At 46.5% G+C, this 21,037-nt stretch overlaps 1 protein-coding gene across 1 annotated transcript in view; it reads left to right on the top strand.

The window, feature by feature from the left end:
- Nucleotides 1-1,419: 1,419 nt before the first annotated feature.
- FAM20A (FAM20A golgi associated secretory pathway pseudokinase) overlaps nt 1,420-21,037 on the top strand; it is a 64,012-nt gene continuing 44,394 nt past the window's right edge. The window contains exon 1 of the mRNA XM_003808935.6: nt 1,420-2,570. Coding sequence (XP_003808983.4) covers nt 2,167-2,570 — 404 coding nt within the window. The 5' untranslated portion in view covers nt 1,420-2,166. The remainder of the gene's footprint in view (nt 2,571-21,037) is intronic.

Raw genomic sequence — 21,037 nt, 5'->3', positions numbered from 1 at the left:
AATGATAGCAAACACATATTTCACACTTACTTAGGATGAGTTAGGAGCTCTTCTAAGTAATTTATACATAGTCAAGTGCCACATAACATTTTAGTCAATGCAACAGTGGTCCCATAAGATTACAATACTGTATTTTTACTGTATGTTTCCTATGTTTAGACACACAAGTACTCACCACTGTGTTACAACTCCCTACAGCATTCAGTAGTCGCATGCTGTACAGGTTTGTACCTAGGATCAACAGGCTATGCCATGTAGCCTCCGTGTGTAGTAGGCTGAACCATCTAGGTTTGTGTAAGTACACCCTGATGTTCACACACACAGGAAAATTGCCTAAGGATGCATTTCTCAGACGTGACACATAATTGTACTTCAATTCATTTAAGTCTCATAATAACCTTAGGAGGTAGGTTCCATCATTATCTTCATTTACATTTGAGGAGACTGCAAAGTCCCGAAGAAATCTTACACTGAACCACGGGGAAAAGAACTCTGGTCTGAACCCACAAGTCAAAGTATGTCTGAGGGTTCTCAATTCCAGCAAGGGAAGGGAGGGGGTTAAAGAGTAGAACTAACTTACATGGGAAGCTTTGCTGCCTGGGCAAGCAGCTTCTGGTGGATTTCCTGAAATTCAGCAGGGTGGGGCCGCCTCTCCAATCAGACTTCACTTTACTATACTATGGGGTCATTAAATAGAGGAGCCAGGAGTTCAGGACTCCCTCCCTCTTCTTCAAAAGGAAAACTGGGTGTGGGGAGGGTACATTACCTCACAGAATATCGGAGAAAGCCTAAATGTGTCCTCCAGTGATTCATTTGGGTGGACTACTTTCACACCAAGCTAAACTCAAAAGTTCGGAGTGGGGTCATCAGGGCCCCTCCCTCCCTGAGTGCAAGAAACATTTCCTCTTTTTAAAGTACAGGCAGAGTTGGAATCAAACTCCTTCCAAACAGGAAATCAGCAAGATTCTAGGTAAAACTGATACCTTACTTTTAAAGGTCAAGCTCTTTCCTTCACCAAGAGCGTGTTTCCTGAGCACCTACTATGTGCCAGGCATGTGGTAGGTAGTTGTTATGAATCTTGATGTGCCCTGCGCTCTGCAGGGGGGCGGAGGTGGAAGGGAACACAAAGAAAGAACAGATACCAACACTGCCACCCCCGCCTCCCCCCACCCCCCCCCCCACACACACACACACTCATTTGGCAAAGCTTACAGGAAAAAAAGGGTTTTAGGGGGCTTGTGGTGGTTTTTTTTTTTTTTCCTAAAAATAATAGAAATGGTAAAAAGAGGCTTCGGACCCCTCGCGTGAGTCCCTTAAAGTGACTGGATTGAGACCTGGGCAGGGAAAGTGGGAGGCCCGAGCAAGGGGGAGGGCGCAGGCAGTGGGTGGGTGACAAGGTGCAAGGGCAGCGCCGGCCTCGGATCAGGAGTTGGCCGTCAGCTGCGCCAGAGGCAGGTGCCAGCGGAGAGTGGGTGGGGGTGCCGGCGCCAGGCCAGGCTCGGGGAGGCCCCGCGCTACCTCTGCCTCTAGGAGTCCAGGCGCACAGACAAGCTCCCCGGAGCCGCTCCTGCTTCGCCAACTCCCCACTCGCGCCGCCCGTGCCAGCCGCCGGCACTGGCGTCTCCGCCGCCCGCAGGAGGAGTCGCGGGAGCAGTAGCAGCCGCCGCCGAGCGACAGCATCCTCAGGAGAGACGCCCCGGGCTCCGCAGCCGGCGGCCTCCGTCCGCCCTAAACGCTGCTCTTCGCGGTCGCCCACCGCCCCGTCGCCCGTCCGCCCGCGGTGGCAGCCGGCGCCGGCGCCCCGGGGCCCTTCACCTGCCGCGAGCGCCCGGGCGGGCGGGCGCACGGGAGAAAAGGTGCAAGAAGCGGGCACCCCGGGAACCCCATTCCCTCGGCTCACTCGGCGCGGAGAAGCGACGCCCGCTGACTCCGAGAGGCCCGGCGCTCCGTGCACCTGGTCCCCAAGTTGAGGAGCGACACCCCTCCACGGGGGACTAGCCCGCGCAGGGAGCATTCCGGTCTCATTGACCCCGGCCCACCCGCGGGACTCCAGGCACCTCTTCTGCCCGCACCCCGCGACCCCTCCCAGGACCCCGGAGACAGCCGGCCTGCCCCCGGCGTCCCCCTTGGCCAGCACGCCCCGCCGCTCCGCGCCCCGGCTGGGCCATGCCGGGGCTGCGCCGGGACCGCCTACTGACTCTGCTGCTGCTGGGCGCGCTGCTCTCCGCCGACCTCTACTTCCACCTCTGGCCCCAAGTACAGCGCCAGCTGCGGCCTCGGGAGCGCCCGCGGGGGTGCCCGTGCGCCGGCCGCGCCTCCTCCCCGGCGCCGGACTCGGCCGCAGCTGCCTCGGACCCCGGCACGATCGTGCACAACTTTTCCCGAACCGAGCCCCGGACTGAACCGGCTGGCGGCAGCCGCAGCGGGTCGAGCTCCAAGTTGCAGGCCCTCTTCGCCCACCCGCTGTACAACGTCCCGGAGGAGCCGCCTCTCCTGGGAGCCGAGGACTCGCTCCTGGCCAGCCAGGAGGCGCTGCGGTATTACCGGAGGAAGGTGGCCCGCTGGAACAGGTGAGGACCCCGCCCGGGACGCGGGAGAGCGGGCGCTCTGGCCGGGGCCTCCCCGCGCCCCAGTCTCGAGTTTCCTGACGCCCCCGGCCCAGGGCTGCAGCGGCTCCACCCACGGCTCCAGCCCTGGCGCTGGGCTTAGAGTGTGTTCCCCACCCGAACCCCACCAGCTGTTGCAGACCTCACAGTCCAGTCCCGGAGTCAGATAGTACGAGGAAAAAGTTTCTATTGCAGCCGCGCAGCGAAGAAACGCTCTCAGCCCCTCCCCTTGAGCGCCTGGGTCGTCGTTGAGCCCCACTCCTGCTCCCTCGTCCACTCCCGCTCCCTCGTCCGCTCCCAAACCCCACTCTCTGTCCTGATGTGGAGGAAAGCTGCCGCTGGACTTCGGGTTTCCAGAATGAGGCCCCAAACAGGGTGACTCCAGAGCTAGTTGGAATTCAGCACTTAACTGTGCTCTTTGGGTAAACCTGGGCGCCTTCCAGAAAGCATGTTTCTCCCCAAAACCCAGTTCTTTCCCTTTCCTTATTCCTCTGCCCAGTTTCAGAGATCACAAGGGGGTCATCTGAGGCAGGAAGTAAATGGTCAGTTCTCTGCCGCAGCCACCCCATTGTTCACATTTAAAACGCGGCTTGGGCCCCTCCAGCAAGTATTAGAACTTGAAGGCACTTTTATCATCTTGTATGATCCTGGTGATTTGGACTGACTTGGATCTGCGGCTTGATGCTTCCACAGACGAGAAAAAAATCTTTCAGGGAATTTTTTAAACCCAAAGCAAAATACAGAGGAAAAAATATCAAATATATTTAGGATAAAATTAAGAATCTTTCTGGAAAAGGATGGGGGTGTTAGGGAAGGCAGCACGCTCATTACTGAGATCCCTAGCTAGTGGCAGGAAGCCTTCGTATGAGTTAAGGACTCTGTTTTGAAGTACAGAACTTGTCTAAATACCACTCACATGCAGAGTTCACTATCGCACCACACCCATCTCTTTACTTAATACAAGAGATTTCAAAGTAAGATGTCATCGGTGGTTTTATAGTCCCTCCAGAGGATAAGCAGACCATAAATCTCTCTTGAAACTCAGAGCTGGGCCAATTTAACTGTTTGCTCATTATTTTGTAATGCTGAGATTGAAGGGAGAAAAAAAAACCTTCAGAAATTTTTGCAAAGGAATAAGTTGAGTTGTTGGCTGAATCACTGTGGTGAATTTCAGTAGTAACTCTACGGCTCACGATTTTATGTTAGAAAGAAAGTGATTCTCAATTCCACGTTAACTGTGTGCAGTAATAAAAGGCAGTTTGAGATTGCTTCTCAGACACTGTCATTTTCAATATTATCTTTATTTCGTCAAGAACATGGAAGTCTGGCTTAGTGAACCAGGAAATTTTGCCCTTAGAAAAAGTATCTATATGTCTACTATGGATCTGAGAATGAGAGACTTTGGACAAAGTCACTTGCTTTTGTAAATGTGATCAGCATTCATTTAGTCACATTTCTGTGGTCTTAAACTTCCCGGTGTTACTTTGGACCCGAAGCAAAGTCCAGGGGAATATTATGGCAGAAAAGCAAAAATCTTTCTCACCAAACTGTTCTACAATCAGTTTTAAGCTTGATTTCTACACCATTATGTGTCAACAAAGACAAAAAAAAAAAACTCGCGAAAACACACATACTTTCTGACCAGAAATGATCTTGGTCATTTAACAGAAGATCAAGTGGGGGCTGGTGACCTTACTATATTCAGAGATCACAGAGTAGTTTTGTGTGGTTGCTCAAATGTGACATTTTCCCAAGTAAGGTTTGTGGGCCACAACAGGAGGACCCGCTGCACTTATAAATGTTAAAACTGGACCTCAGAGGCAGAGAACACTCTCCTTCCACCCAAACTGGATAGTAAATGTTAACATGAACATATTAATAAGCAGATGTGTTGTTACTTATATCAGGGTTAAAAATGAAATACAAGGCCGGGCAGGGTGGCTCACACCTGTAATGGCAACATTTTGGGAGGCAGAGGGAGGATCACTTGAGCCCAGGAGTTCAAGATGAGCTTGGGCAACATAGTAAGATGTCGTCTCAAAAAACAAACAAACAAAATAGCCAGTGGTGACACATACCTGTAGTCCTAGTCACTTGAGGGACTGAGACAGAAGGATTGCTTGAGCCCAGAAGGTTGAGGCTGCAGTGAGCCATGACTGTGCCACTGCACTCCAGCTTAGGTGACAGTGAAACCTTGCCTCAGGAAAAAAAAAAAAAAAAAACATACAGAAGATTCATTAGCCAGGGTGAATTTGAGCCACACTCAGAGTTCTATTGTGAAAGGGAGTCACTCATTACCTTAAATGAGAGTGCTCCCTGCCGAATATGAGGATGTAGCAGTGCTGATGAAGACAGGGGGCCTGCTATTATGTGCAGGGTCGAGGACACCCCTAGATCCTAGCAGCAGACAAATAAATAGAATGGACAGCAGAGGAAGAAACAATGAAGGATCTTGCTAATTGTTTTTCTCTTCACAGACAAGCTCTCCTTGTTTGTAGCCCTGCCAGTATTTAAAATCTAGTGATTTATAAACATATGTGGGCCAGGCACAGTGGCTCACACCGGTAATCCCAGCACTTTGGGAGGCTGAGGCAGGCAGATCACCTGAGGTCAGGCGTTCAAGACAAAACTGGTCAACATGGTGAAATCCCATCTCTATTAAAAATACAAAAATTAGTTGGGCATGGTGGTGGGCACCTGTAATCCCAGCTACTCAGGAGGCTGCAGCAGAAGAATCACTTGAACCCAGGAGGTGGAAGTTGCAGTGAGCAGAGATCGTGCCACTCTACTCCAGCCTGGGCAACACAGTGAGATTCCATCTCAAAAAAAAAAAAATTGTGGATGCCTCCATGCCAATACCTAACATGAAGTCCTATCCAAAATAATTGTATCAGCAAACTGTCCACCACACCAGGAGAAGTACAGAGAATAAAATAAGCCAAATCAGTGTTCTTCGCCACTTGCCCACAAGAGACCATTAGTCTGAGTGATTTTTTTTTTTTGTAATTTTGACCATCATACTAACAAGAAATGGTATGAAGTCAGAAAGTATCCTTCCACAATTCAAGCTCATTACCAATAAGAGGTAGGTTATGGTGTGTCTCCCCACCTCCCCACTCACCCGCATGTTCCTTTTTGATTTCACACAATGGAAGATGACATTTGTGCAGTTTTGAATGTCTTGGGTTTTTAATTAATATTTGTTCACTGGATGTCAACATTTAGACATGTAGTTAAGTTACAAATGGGAAGACGTGTTGATTTTTAAGGTGGGCTGTCTGTGTGCTATCTGGCCCTGAAGCTTTCTGCAAACCTCCTTCACTCACTGTTCTTCCCTCCCTTCCTTTCCCCCCCAAAAATGTAACTAAGTGTGGCACAATCCAAGTTAAAAATGTAATTAGGGAGTGTTTTTGTCAGGTGGTCAGCTGCTGATCACAGCCAGCCAGCCAACGCCAGGCTCCATCAAGCATGATGACACATTTGGCACCTGTCTTGAATAGTGACGAGGAAAGTGCACAGGGAAGAAGGGAAATGAAGTCTTCACTTTCAGGCCATACACTAACAAGCTAGAATTGTGCTGCTCTTAGTCCTTTGCTTGAATAAGTGATGACCCAGGGCGGGCAGGCTTTACCTGGAGCACAGGTGATGGTTCACACTGTTGCTCGCCTTTGCATTCTTAGATACTGAGCTTTGGATTTCTTCTCTGGCCCACAAGCTGCCCAAGTCAGACAACATCTGTCTTTTGACGTGTCAAACTGATCAGCTTGGCCAGTTTTGCCCACATATCATTGGCCTTTTGGCCACATATCTTTGGTCAGTCTCTCTGTAACCCTCTGGTCTCGACAGGCAAGGTCAAACAGGGTCAGCTCTCCCTAGTGTAGAAATCCCAGCAGCTATAACACAAATGTGAGTTTTTGCTTTTCTTTCTTGACATCTTCCTCAGATGTCAGGAAGGTTATATTGTCTTGCAATTACAGATTCAGCATTTCTTGGGGGGGGGGGTGTGTGTGTATGTGTGGTTTCCCACATCAGAAACTCCTGTCTTCTTCACCCCTCCTCCTACCAATTGCTGTCACTGAAAGAAAACCTAGTCCTGGGTCTCTCTTTGAAAATCACCGCAAAGAGACTGGGCAGCTTTTCAAAAATGACAGTTGGTCAAAGGGAGTAAATTGGCTGAAGTTTTTCTGGGGGATGCTTTGAGAAGATCCAGAAGCCAAGGCAGATAGAGGAGAAGGGTGGAGAAGAAGTCAGGAGAGATGAAAAGGAATTCAGCTAGAAATAAGAATTTCCTCGTCTAGGAGCTTGGGGAAGATAAGCTCCTCCCTGCCCCAGCTCCCCCATGGCATCTGTGGAAGGAAAAATACAATCTCTCCATTCTCACTCCCATCTTTTTATCTCTGTCCTGCTTATTTTGTGCCTGCCCTAGAACGCTCTGAACCTAGATTTCTTGTGAGCAGGCAATTCAACCCGCAGGCTGGATGAAAGTCCAGGTTCTTACTCATGGATGGTGGCCATTTGCTTCTCTCCCAGAGTCAACAGGGCCTTGGCCCCTTGTTGGATTCTCCCGCCAACGATGCTAAGACAGGAAGTGGCCTCCTGTGATTTGGAAATGGACCTCAACCACGGCCCGTGTGTGGTTAGCAGAGAGAGTGGGGAGCCTGACTTCCATTTCCCATTTCTCCCAATTAGAGCCTTGCTGGACTAGTTTTGGAAAAGATATTATTTTAGTGGTTTCCAAATCCCTGAACTTGTAGTTGGAGGAAACCTCTCCACTCCTCTCAGAATCAAAAGCTTCAAGCAGATGGTTTCTGAGAGAGCTGGTCCAGAAGGCCATTATCAGGTTTTTTCTCCCTCATTCCAAAGCCTGTCCTCACTGCTGTTGCCACAGCAAAAACCTAAATCAGGGAGAGCATCAGTGTCATTCATCCAAGAAAGACAGGCACTTCCTGCTTCCAAATAGATCAAAATGAAGCCCTTCAGCTGAGAACCAGAGGCTGTTCCATTGTTCCCAACAACACTCTTCTTTCACCACAACCAAGTTCTCATCAATCCTGAGAACCCAAGTGGCTAATTTTTTGCATGCAAATGCTCCTACCTAAAACATGCTTGTTATGTGCCAGGCACATTACATACACTTATTTTAAGCCTCATAACCTCTGTAGAAATAGGTGCATGTGGTAGATGGAATTCCAAGACAGCCTTCCAAGATTTCCAGCTCTGGCATACACACCTCTCCTAGTTGTTCAGCCCACTGCTAATATGGGTACTGCTATAAAGGGATTTTACAGACGTAATTAAGGCCCCGTACCAGTTACCCTTGGGATATGGAGATTATCTGGTTAGCGTGACCTAATCCATGAACGATTTAAAGCAGAGAGTTTTCTTGGGCTGATCACAGGAGAGGAAGTGAGAGATTCAAAGCAGAATAAGGATTTGATGAGCCATTGCTGATTGAAGATGGAGGGGCCATGTGGCAAGGGATAGGAGCGATCTTTAGGCTAAGATTGGCCCCAGCTGACAGCCAGCAAGGAAACAGGGACTACAGTCCTACTGCCACAAGGAAAAGAATTCTGCCACCACCAAGAATGAGCTTGGAAGCAGATTTTTTTCCCCAGAACCTCCAGATGAGAAATCAACCTAGACACCACCTTAAATTCAGCTAAGTCCCTGTGCAAAGCATACAGCCACACCAAGCTGGACATCTGACCTACAAAACTGGGAGCTAATTAATGAGTGTTGTTTTAAGTTACTAGGTTTGTGGTACTCTGTTATACAGCAATAGAAGACAAATACAATACTGTTTTGTTTTTTTTTTTTTGAGACGGAGTCTCGCTCTGTCGCCCAGGCTGGAGTGCAGTGGCACAATCTCGGCTCACTGCAAGCTCCGCCTCCCGGGTTCACGTCATTCTCCTGCCTCAGCCTCCCGAGTAGCTGGGACTACAGGCGCCCGCCACCACGCCCGGCTAACTTTTTGTATTTTTAGTAGAGACGGGGTTTCACCATGGTCTCGATCTCCTGACCTCGTGATCCGCCCGCCTCGGCCTCCCAAAGTGCTGGGATTACAGGCGTGAGCCACCGCGCCCGGCCAGTACTGCTCTTTACTTCATTTTATAGAGGAAACTGGAAACAAGAAAGTTATATAACCTGCCCAAAGTCAGGCAGCTAGAAAACCACAGGCAGGGTTTATACCCAAAGGGTCTGGCTTCAGAATCCATGCTCTTAACCACCAGCTCCACCACCCTATGTCCTTTGATGCCCAGATGTCCCAGCTTTTCCTCCTTTGGGAAGGCTTTTCTGAATACCTCTCCCCACTGTGGTCCCTCCCTGACTATATACATCCTCTCCATATGTACCATATAATTTTTTGATTTTCCACTATGTCCAGCTGTAACTTCATGGAAGCTGTCTGGACCTTCACGTGAGAAGGAATGGTCACTTGCCCTTGGCATGAAAAGCCCCCAGCTTGCCCTGGTCGCTCTCATATAGCTGTTGCAGAGCCAGAGTAAATATCTGTGGAACAAATCATTGGAAACAGATGACACCAGGATTTAGGGGCTGTTAGTCAATGGCCTGTTATCTTCTTTGAAAATAGCCTTGAACAAAAACAATTCCAACTGTAAAATCATCCCACTTGTCTACTCCTCCCTGTAGAAGTCTAGAGCAAAACCACCCTGCTGAGACATTCTGAAATTTGGATGTGGAGTGCTCTTCTTATTGCAGTAGCCTAAATAAAATCAATGTCAAAAAAAGCCATGAAGGAAAGTTGAGAAAGCATCATTTGCCAAGAAAAGAGGGAATTTCTTCAGCTTCCTGTGCTTTCTGAGGAAGAGCAGCCAAGAAGTCTTGCATTAAAGAAAAATGGGAAATACAGAGACCTTGATTTAGCCAAAGCTATCCCTGCTCTGCCCCCTTGGCAGGTGCTGACCTGTATTTTTTGTAATTATTCATTAAGCTAGAGGCTGATGAGAGCCTGCGGATTCTGCTGAAGTAGGCTTGCATATGGCCAAAAGCCAAGTAGGGATAACATTCTAACCAGCTGCAGCTGTAGCAGAACAGAAGTTACTAGACATAAGTTCTTACCTGTTATTATAGGCAGGCACACACATATGCGCTTAATGAAAACCACAGTACAGAAAAGAGGCTTAGCTCTTTTTGTGCCCTGTCACTTGGCAGAACATCCTATAGTTGAAATGTGAAATCAGGACAGAACTGAGTTTGAAGTGCTATGGAGATGGCAGCATCCCTGACTTTCAATCCCTGTAGCCTGGCTTTGGAGACCAAGCACTGGGGGCAGCCAGTAGACTCGGGCTTGAGCAAGAGGCAAAGTCAAGTCCCAGGGAAAAGCCTGTTTTATTGAATTCACTAGCAATAAGCCAGATAATAAATTTAAGAGGCCCCAGGGAACACAGCATAGTAGAGGAGTACTGTTCCTAAGAAGCCAAGAGCCTGTAATAAAATTCAGCAAAATACGGAAAGTAAAAAAGAAATTTAAGAAGTGTTGGCACAGGGTACATGGACTGAGAAGCTAGATCATGAAAAACAAGGTGGTGTGGAAAGAGATGAGATTTTTAAAAGCTTGGGAGAGGTTGATGGGATAGGAAAGATGTCCACTGAAGAAAAACAGCGCTGTTCAGCCCTGGCAAGTGAAGCGCAGCTCTCAGATTGCAAATTTACCTTCAATCGTCAACACCTAGGTTGAGCTCCACAGGTTGTAGGCAAATCTTTTTGATGATACCAACCAAAATGGAATATATACGGAGGGACAGATTGTCTCTCCTGGCCAATTCAAGTGTCCTTACAGGGTCTCAGTTTCACCAGTTGAAATGGAATTTTTTTATAATTCTGATTTTCTTCAGTGGCTGAATACTCATAAATCCCATAGGGAAAGTATGTCTATCTGCCTCCACAGCTGGCTCACGTACTTTTTTTTAACCCCATTCATAGTTAACTCATAGCTCAGAATTATGCACAACCAGTAGCTGCTTATTTTCACATTCCATGCAGCCCTGAGCACTCAGATAGGAGAAAAGTTAGATTGACCAACCTCAATTCCATAATCAAATCCAGCCCCTTGTTAACCAGAGTTTCACTGCAGAAGTTTTGTAATTGGGGTCATTGGATCCCACTGAGTCCAGTTGGTGAGGTCCATTTTTCCCTTAAGTTTCATGCAAAATCTGCATCCAGTGCATATGTTCATTTTCCTACTGTTGCAGAACTTTCTCCTTAGTTCAGCTAAAACTGGGCTCTTTTCACACCACCAGGAAAGATTAGGTTCACGCACATATAGAAGGGTGAGGAAAACGGAATTTACTGGGCAAAAAGGAAAAAGGAAAGATACCTCTCAGCAGAGCAAGAGAGTCCTGCTAGCAAATTTCCCGCCTCACAGACTGAATCCCAGGTCACCACACAGGAACAGGAGAGGCCAGGCTCCTCCCCACGCAAACGGGGTGAGCTTCCCGAGGCTCCACCCCCATCCTCCCAGTGCGCAGGCGCAGGTCGGCGTGATTAAGAAAGGATCAGCTGGGAAAGGGAGGGCTTCACGTGGGACCAGCAGTCCGGTTGTTCAGCCTTCAGGCTGTTTTAGGCTTGAAGGTGGGGTTTCGCCAGGGACCCTTAACTGTCTCCTGTCTCTATCACTAGCAAATAAGTCATTATATTTTTTAAGTATTCCCCACATTCATCAGGATTCTGCGGTTTCATGTGACAGAAACCCAATTCAAACTCACTGTAGGAAGAAAAGGAAGTTTTAGACTCAGTAACCAAACCTCAGTAAGGGCAGAAGGAACTGCCCTCACAGCATTAAAAAGAGTCCTTGGGGCCGGGTGCGGTGGCTCACGCCTGTAATCCCAACACTTTGGGAGGCCGAGGCGGGCGGATCACGAGGTCATGAGATTGAGACCATCCTGGCTAACACGGTGAAACCCCGTCTCTACTAAAAATACAAAAAAATTAACCGGGCGTGGCGGCGGGCGCCCAGCTACGCGGGAGGCTGAGGCAGGAGAATGGCGTGAACCCAGGAGGTGGAGCTTGCAGTTAGCTGAGATTGCGCCACTGCACTCCAGCCTGGGCCACAGAGTGAGACTCCCTCTCAAAACAAAACAAAACAAAACAAAAAAGAGTCGTTGGACTCTGTGTCTTTGTCTCTATTCCCTCTTTCCATAGTTCATCTGCTTATCTTCATCCCTTCCTGTGGCCCATGTACCCAAAGCCTTGGGACTAGACAGAGAAGGTTTCTCTGATTTCCAAAAAGAAAGATCCTGGGCAAAGATGCTCATTGGCCAGGTCTGGGAATACAGCCAGGCTTCAGAGGGCTACAGTTGGCCCAGATGGAGGCTGATGCCCACCGTCCAACCAATCACTGATGCCAGGGAGGCGGAGTCATTAGAAGCACGTGGCTCAGAGTGGGGAAGAGCAGTTCCCCCGAACCAAGATGGAAATGCAGACTGACAGGGTGGTGGAGGGGCTTTAGTGACTAACATGGTACCAGAAAGTTTCTCAACTTGTGTCTGCTACAGTCACTGACTCCTATGGCTGCTGCTCTAAGGTTTTAAGAATTTTAGAAAGCAAATTCAATCATAAATTCACATGTGCAGACTTTTTATACCAACTATTAAAATCCTCCCAAGGAAATAGGAATCTTTATTTGGGCATTCTTTTAAAGCGACTTTGGTCTTTTTGTGAGAGCATAAAAAAGAAACTGATGGGGACCCAGCTCCTTCACGGGTTCATGTCTCTTTCTCCCACGGGTTCATGTCTCTTTCTCCCATGGGTTCACGTCTCTTTCTCCTGAAAAAAGAGGTCTCAACCGGGAGCAAAGATACCTGTGTGTAAGTCCTGAGAAAAGTGTTTTCTTCCCCAGGCCTCAGTTCCTGCTTTTGAAAGGAAGAGGGGGAGTCTGTGACCCCTGAGGCCTCCTTGCAACTCTGTTTTCCAAGCTTTGCACATCTTCCGAATTTCTTCTTCAAAGTCTACCCTAATGAAATATCAGACAATTTTCCAAGTGTGCTTCATGAACTTCTGGGAGGTGCTTCACAGTTTCTGCAAATGATTGATTGAATTTTCACTTTGAAAAAATATACTTTAAGGTAATTTTTATATAATTTAAGAAAACCTACACCCAATTGTGTTATGCATCATTATGATCCTGCCTCCAGTAACTGTGCTGACAGATGGCTTCTCCTCTCATCTTTGTTTAATTGAGGAGTATCCTGAGATTGCAAAGTGAGCTGTTAAAAGCTGTTTCCTGCTGCAACTACTTACAGATGTTTATCAGGATTTTCAATACTCTGCTACCAAAATAATATATAGAAATTGATTGGGTGCTAAAATAAGATTATTCCTGTCTCCCCTTACATCCAATTTTGAATGTTTGCATTAATAATCGTATTAACCTTCTTGTTTTCATTGATTAACTTTTTAAACAATTTTATATATTTGACCATATGTTAGATTTATATCAATAAATTACAAATTGTATCTATTTCATACATTGAAGTTTCTGTATAATATTTCTTTTGAAAAGAAGCTTCCACTTCTAGAAATTTTTTTTAAACCACTGATTTGCAATATTTGAAAATAGAGTAAACTTCCTTCCTTTCTCCAAAATTGATGTGCCCAAACCCAAGACTTCTGCTCCCCTTGCCCCCAACTCCAAACTATTATCACTAGTAAGAACATGGTATTGGTCTCTGATAACTCCTTTCCATGACTTTGACAATGCTTCTACCACTTGAGCCTAAGAGAGTATCTTTTAGGCCCTGTGTACTGTTAGCTTTTGCTGTATAACAAACTATTCCAATACTTAGTGACTTAAAACAAAAGCCACTTATTTAACCCCTGATTCTGCAGGTCAGCACTTCGGGCTGGGTTCAGCTGAATGGTTCTTCTGGTCTCTACTGGACTTACTCAGGTGTCTGTAGTCAGCTACTGCATTGGTTCCACTGATCTTGGCTGTACTGCCTCCCATGTCTGGGTTCTGGGCTGGAATGGTGATCTTGGCTCCACGTGGCCTCCACCTCTCATTCTCCAGGAGGCTAATGCAGACTTGTTCATATAGTGGCAACAGGGTTGCAAAAGAGGGTAGAAGCCTCCACAGCCTCTTGAAGTACAGGCCAGAACCTGTTAAATGTCATTTCTGCCATACTATGTTGGCCAACATAAATCAAAGGCTATCTGGGGAGATTCAGGAATCCTGGCCATTGAAGAGAAAGTGGTCTACACAACTTAGTTCTCTTCTACTGAGCAAAAGCTCAAGGGAAATCCATTCTGCCGGTAAGTTGTCCAGCAATGGGCAGACAGCTGATAGTGGTAAGACCCCGCGCCATATGTTAAAGTGAAAGAAATTGAATACAACCCTTCAAAAACCTAATAAGGCTGGTATAGACTGAATTGTGTCCCTTCAAATTCACATGCTGAAGTTCTAAACTCCAGTACACCTCAGAATGTGACTGTGTTTGGTGACAGGGCCTTTTAAGAGATAATTAAGGTTAAATGAGGTCCTGTGGGTAGGTCTTGATCCAATATGATTGGTGTCCTCATAAGAAGAGAGATACAAGGAACGCATGCACACAGAAGACCATGTGAAGACACTGAGAGAAGGCAGCCATCTGCTAGCCAAAGAGAGAGGCATCAGAATGAAATCAACCCTGCTGACACCACGAACTTGGACTTCCAGCCTCCAGAACTGTGGGAAAATACATTTCTGTTGTTTAAGCCACCTAGTCTGTGGTATTTTGTTATGGCATCCCTAGAAAACTAAAACAGAGGCTAACTCACCTGGAATGGCCAAGGACAATCTGCTGGCTTAGGCCTGCCTCCATCTCAGCTCCCTGGGGCAGGGGCAAAGCCATATCTGAAATTTTCTTTTTCCTCCCATATGGTTCTTACAGCCTCAAGAGGCCTCTTGGCCTTCCCTTCCTTAAAGAAGTGACCCCAGCCTCTCTGCCTCCCAGATGAGACAGACAGTCTGGAGCCTGGATCCTCTCCTTAAAGCAAAATATCTAGTTCATCATTTATTATCTTTTTAATCTATTTGTTTATGGATGGGCTTTGAGCTCCCCTTCTTCTGGGGCCCCCCCCCCTTTTTTTTTTACGTCAAAAGCTGAAAACTGGCTCTTTGTCTCTCTTGGCATTCCTCCTGTAATTGTTTTACTCCTACCAAGGCTGCAGATGCTGTGGTTGGATGAATCAAGCATACAATATCATCTCACAAAGGTTTTAAAGCTTGCTTTGTAAACTCATAAGCACTTCCTTTCATATTAACCAACATAATATGTAGAAACAAAAGTGAAGGTTTGTTTTTCTTCATCAGTTCTGCTGACAGCCTATATTTTATGTGTATTTCCAAGACCATTATCTGTTCATTTATCTATAGGGCACTTGTGATAATAGTTGTTAAGATTATTAACACCATGAACATGTAGAGTCCTTTCCACTTCTTGAAGCTCTTTTAAATCGTATGTCATTAGATCACCACAGCAAAATATTGGTCTTTATAATTCGTAAGACTCTGGCCTGAAAATCTCCATGGAAAGGCATCCAGCCAATTGATGTTTTATTATGAAGCAGCTTGCCCATTGCCCCAGACTAACTGGGCTTTAGTTGTCCACAGGGGATTCCATGTAGGGCCTCTGGTGAAAACATTCGGCAGGAAACACAGGGGCTGCCCTTGCAGTGACACCTCCTAGAGGCTGAACCTCTTGGAGAGCTCTCCACTCTCCACTGAAATGGATAAAAATGCCCTCAGTGCAACTTAATGATATCAAAGCAACACAGGTAAAAATTTTGTGCTCCATAGGTATTATAATGATAATCATTATGTTACTTTAATGTAATGGTGAGAAACTGAGACTGGATCTTCTGGTATAATTTGCTGTCAGAAAATTAGATATATCATCAAGGATGGATTTTCTGCTACACACTTTGCTGCACTAGCCTAGACCCTGTGGCAGAGAACTCTCTGTGAGCTGTACAGCCAAGGGTGAATGCCCGAAGTGTCACACTCCCAAAACATTGGAGGTCAGTCAGGCGCGGTGGCTCATGCCTATAATCCCGGCACTTTGGGAGGCCAAAGCAGGTGTATCACCTGAAGTGTCAAGAGTTTGAGACCATCCTGGCCAACATGGAGAAACCCCATCGCTACTAAAAATAAAAAATAAAAAATAGCTGGGCATGGTAGTGGGCACCTGTAGTCCCAGCTACTCGGGAGGCTGAGGCAGGAGAATTGCTTGAATCTGAGAGGCGGAGGTTGCAGTGAACGACATCACACCACTGCATTCCAGCCTGGATGACAGAATGAGACTCTGTCTCAAAAGGAAAAAAAAAAAGAAAGTTGGAAGTCAAGTCTTGAACCATCAGATCTCTTAGCATTGCCTGAGCAAGGTCTGAAAGGGAATTTGGTAACTATATTTGTTCCCTAGGGCTGCTGTAACAAATTGTCACTGTTTAAGCCACTGTGGGTGGCCTAAAACAACAGAAATGTATTATTTACAGTTCTAAAGGATAGAAATCTGAAATGAAGGTGCCAGAAGGGCAGCATGCCATCCAGAGGCTTGAGAGGAGCATCTGTTCTTGTGGCTGCCAGCTTTCACTGGCTTCTGGCTGCATCACTCCAATCTCTGCCTCCATGATCACATTGCCTCCTCCTCTTCTGTCTTTGTCTGTCTGTGTCTTCTCCTCCTCTATGTGGGTCTTTCTCCTATAAGGACACTTGTCATTGGCTATCAGGTCCACCTAAATGATTCAAGATGATCTCAAGATCCTTAATTTAGTTAAATCTGCGAAGACTTCTTCCAAATAAAGTCACATTCACAGGTTCCAGGGATTATCTTTTGGGGGACCATTCAGTCCACTTGAATCATGTTCCATGACAAATACAAAGGCCATGCAGTTACCATTTATCTTCACTCTTGTAAAAAAAATTTAATCTTTTAGATAAAAGATTATCTAGTAGATTATCTATACCTATATCTTTATCCAAGAGTTAATCTTTTAGGTAAATCACAAAATAATTCTGATATATCACAGTATAAAATGGTTGAGAAAAATGTGCCAAAGGAAAAAGAAGGATACACAAGACCAGTGGAGCCAAGAGTGAGGAACTTCTCAGAACACTTGCCATGAGAACCTTCCCACCACAGAGTCAGCCCTGCTTGGTGGGGAGGAGCCACCAACCATGTCTATAAGGTAAAAAGCAGCCAGTGACCCAGGAAGGGCACTGGTAGTGACTAGGTAATTCACTGGTAATTCCTGGTAGTGACTAGGCAGATGAATACCTTCCTTGTCCTTCTCGCCTCACCTCCTCCAAGAGAGGACACTGTATGGTGTCAGGACTAGCATTTTCCATCACATCCATAGGGGAATTACCCAGCAATGGCTCTCAGTGAGTCCCTCTGCTAGCACTGTGCCCCACAGCAAATTCCAAAGTCATGTCCCAGGCACCACCCCACCCATTCGCGGTCGTGGTGATCAAGCCTGCTTTCTTGTCTCATCTCAGGAGAGAATTTAAATTGCTGAGGCTCCAGAGGAAAGGGCAGCAGGCACATTCTTTGGGCAGCCCTCCATGAACCTGGATTTTTTTAGCAGGGCTTTTCACTGACATTGAGTGGCAGTGCATTTAGGATAAAACTTTCAGAAACACTTTGAGTGCAGTTTTTCAGGGTTGTCATTCAGTACAGAAAAATAGCACGTTTTGCCCATGTACCCTAGAACTTAAAGTATAATTAAAAAAAAGAAAAATTAACATAAAACCTAAAAAAAAATAAATAAAGCCATGGTATTGGTGGAAAAACAAAGAAGAATGTGTTTGCACGGATGAAGAGAGTGCAATAATACACAATGAAGACTCGGAAGTGTGGGAGGCAGAGGGGTTGAATAGAGGGATATTAATTAATAAACATAGTGTTTGTTATTTGAAAAAAAAAAATGGATTTACCAATTAACTGAACTTGGAGGTAGGAACAAAAGGCTCTTTCTGAAGTCATGGAGTCAAACAGGATAGGCAAGTGAACTCAAAGCCACTGACCTCTGTCTACAGGGAAGCCACAGGTCTAAGGGCCAGCCTAGATTCCACTTCAGACAATACCTTTGAATCTGCTGTGACAGGCGAGCCAGCGGGTAATCAATACCTCAAAGCCACATGCCATGGAATGTGGCTGCAAAATGTTTGGCTGGAAAAATACTCCAAGAGACTGTAACCAAACGCCTACCTTAGGTATTAAAAAACATCAATAAAGCAACCATTGAATGCCTAACTTTATCAGCGTAACTCACCAGTGGCCTCTCTGGGTTTAACTCATTGCAAAATGTACACCCCAGGTAACTGAATGAGACGACATTCTGTTCTGTTATTAGCTATAAAATCATTAAAAGGCAGGGGAAGTCAGCCAAATATGATGAGCTAGGATTTATAGCAGTTGGTCCGCAGCAGCTCTTTTTGGCAATTGTGAAGACAGTGGTCTGTTAAGGCTGCTTGCAGTTTATGATATTAAAGCCATTTTATTTGCATATAAGAAAATGCTTCTTCCTCCCTCTCCTGGCAGGAGATGCTATGCCCAACTCATCCAGAAGTATTATTTACTCATTAAGGCATAAATTAAGCTGATGAACCAGAATGGTCAGGCTCTACTGAAGATGTGAAGATGATCAGCAGGCTGCTTCTTGTCCTTTGGGTCTACTTTCAAAACTGCCCACTCAGAGAGAACTTTCCTGTCCTGCTGACCCACAGGGGTCCCAGATGTTGTCCTTACCAAGCCCTGTTTTATTTTCAGCTGGGCTCTTAACACCACTTAATGCCTTTTTGTGTATTGATTTGCTTAGTGTATAGCCTCATTAGATCTTAAGCTTTTTGTGTTTGGGTTTTTTTTGTTTTGTTTTGTTTTTGAGATGGAGTCTCACTCTGCCACCCAGGCTGGAATACAGTGGCACCATCTCGGCTCACTGCAACCTCCACCTCCTGGATTCAAGTGATTCTCCTGCCTCAGCCTCCCAAGTAGCTGGGATTACAGGCGTGTGCCACCACACCTGGCTAATTTTTGTATTTTTAGTAGAGGCAGGGTTTCACCGTGTTGGTCACGCTAGTCTCAAACTCCTGGCCTCAAGTGATCCACCTGCCTCGTCCTCCCAAAGTGCTGGGAATACAGGCGTGAGCCACCACACCCGGCCAGATCTTAAACTCTTCAAGGGTTGAATTGGTTTGAGTGGTGGCTCTATTTTGCATTCCCTAGGATGGCCCTTGAGGTAGGCCGAATAATGGCTCCCCAAATGATATTCATGTTCTAATCCCCAGAACCTGTGACTATCATCTTTTTTTTGAGACGGAGTCTCACTCTGTCACCCAGGCTGGTGTGCAGTGGCACGATCTCCACCTCCTGGTTCATGCCATTCTCCTGCCTCAGCCTCCCGAGTAGCTGGGACTACAGGCACCCACCACCACGCCCGGCTAACTTTTTCTATTTTTAATAGAGACAGGGTTTCACTGTGTCTCGATCTCCTGACCTCATGATCTGCCTGCCTTGGCCTCCCAAAGTGCTGCAATTACAGGCATGAGCCACCACAACCGGCCAACTATCATCTTATATGGTTAAAAAAAACATGTCTTTACAGATATAATTAAGACTCTTGAGATGAGGAGATCTTTCTGACTTATCCAGTGACCCCTAAGTTCCATGTCAAGTGTCCTTATATGAGGAAGGCAGAAGGAGATTAGACACAGACAGAAGAGGAGAAGGCAACGTGACCACAAAGGCCGAGAGTAGAGTGAGGTGGTCACAGGTTGAGGAACACCAATAGCCACCAGAAGACAGAAACAGCAAAGAAGGGGCTTTCTCCTAGAGTCCCCAGAAGGAGCACAGTCCTATTGCTACCTTGATTTCAAACTCTCAGACTCCAGAACTGAGAGAAGGAATTTTTTGTTATTTAAGCCACTAAGTTTGTGGTAGTTTGTTAGGGCCCCAACAGAAAACTAATAGAAAGATGGAGGCTTCTTTGTGTCTTCATCATTGTAACCCAGGTATCTAAAATGCTGTTTGTATATAGTAGGCACTCAACAAATATTTGGTAAATGAATGGTTAAGAGAAACTTGGCAGTCAGGCAACTCTGGGTTTAAATCCTGGCACTAATCTCAGCACTTTCGGAGGCCGAGGTGGGCAGATCACGAGGTCAGGAGTTCAAGACCAGCCTGGCCAACATGGTGAAACCCTGTCTCTACTAAAAATACAAAAACAAAATCAGCTGGGCCTGGTGGTGTGTGCCTGTAATCCCAGCTACTCAGGAGGCTAAGGTAGGAGAATTGCTTGAACCAGGACCTGGGAGACAGAGGTTGCAGTGAGCCTAGATCATGCCACTACACTCCATCCAGCCTGGGCTACAGAGCGAGACTCTGTCTCAAAAAAAAAAAAAAAAAAAAAAAAAATTAATCCTGGCTCTTCCACATAAGCGCTATGCAGGGCCAAGGCTCATTTCCTCCAAGCCTCAGTTTCCTGGTCTATAAAGTGGGATGTAATCTGGACCCCAAGAGGTGGCTGGGAAGATGGAGTCAGATCATGTACAGAACGCACTGAGCAGGGTGCCTGGGTTCCTACAGCACTGATCCTCAAGCAGATAAAGGACCACTGCTAGTTGATTATGCTTTAATATTCCTTACAGGTTATTTGATACTTATCGATATGCAGCCTTATCCATTTACGTTTGATGTTTGGGTGGATGATGATGATGAAATGGCTTTTGTGGCCTCCTGTTGTCAGGGAAAGGCACCAGTGCTTCCAGCCCAGCCATCGCCCTCACTTGACTTAGCTGCCTCTCTTGCTTCTAGCGAGAGAGAAAACACACATATTGATCTCTCCTCCATCACTTCGACGTCAATTACCTAATGCTTGCAAATGGGGAGAAAACACAGAACGCAATCAATCTACTTATTTTGGAAACTCTGCCCCCCTTCCCCTCCTACATGCGCATACCCTTCTCAGTGCAAACTGCTGAGCCCATGTTTCTCAATGACTTTCCTTGAAATGACAGGAATTCTGCTAATTCTAGGAACAACTCTTTTTCTTTTACTAAAGCATTTATTAAACTGGTTAAACAGGCTAATCTCTGCTCCCTGGAGACCTTCCCTTCAAACCGTGCCTCTGGTGAGTCAGTGACACTTTGATGGCAGGTGACACTTGTGCGGCACTTACTCTATGTTAAGCACAGTGCTGACCACTTCACACACCACACATTTACTCCCTGCAACAACCCCATAAGCAGGTACAGTCCTTATCCTCATTTTCAGATGAAGAAAGTGGCTCAGACAGAGTATGTTACACAAGAAACTGGATTTTGGCTGGGCACAGTGGCTCCCACCTGTAATCCCAGCACTTTGGGAGGCCAAAGCAGGCAGATCGCGAGGCCAGGAGATCGAGACCATCCTGGCCAACATGGTGAAACCCTGTCT

Source organism: Pan paniscus, chromosome 19 (assembly GCF_029289425.2).
Source record: "Pan paniscus chromosome 19, NHGRI_mPanPan1-v2.0_pri, whole genome shotgun sequence".
NCBI lineage: Eukaryota > Metazoa > Chordata > Mammalia > Primates > Hominidae > Pan > Pan paniscus.
This window is presented reverse-complemented; position numbering and strand designations above follow the sequence as displayed.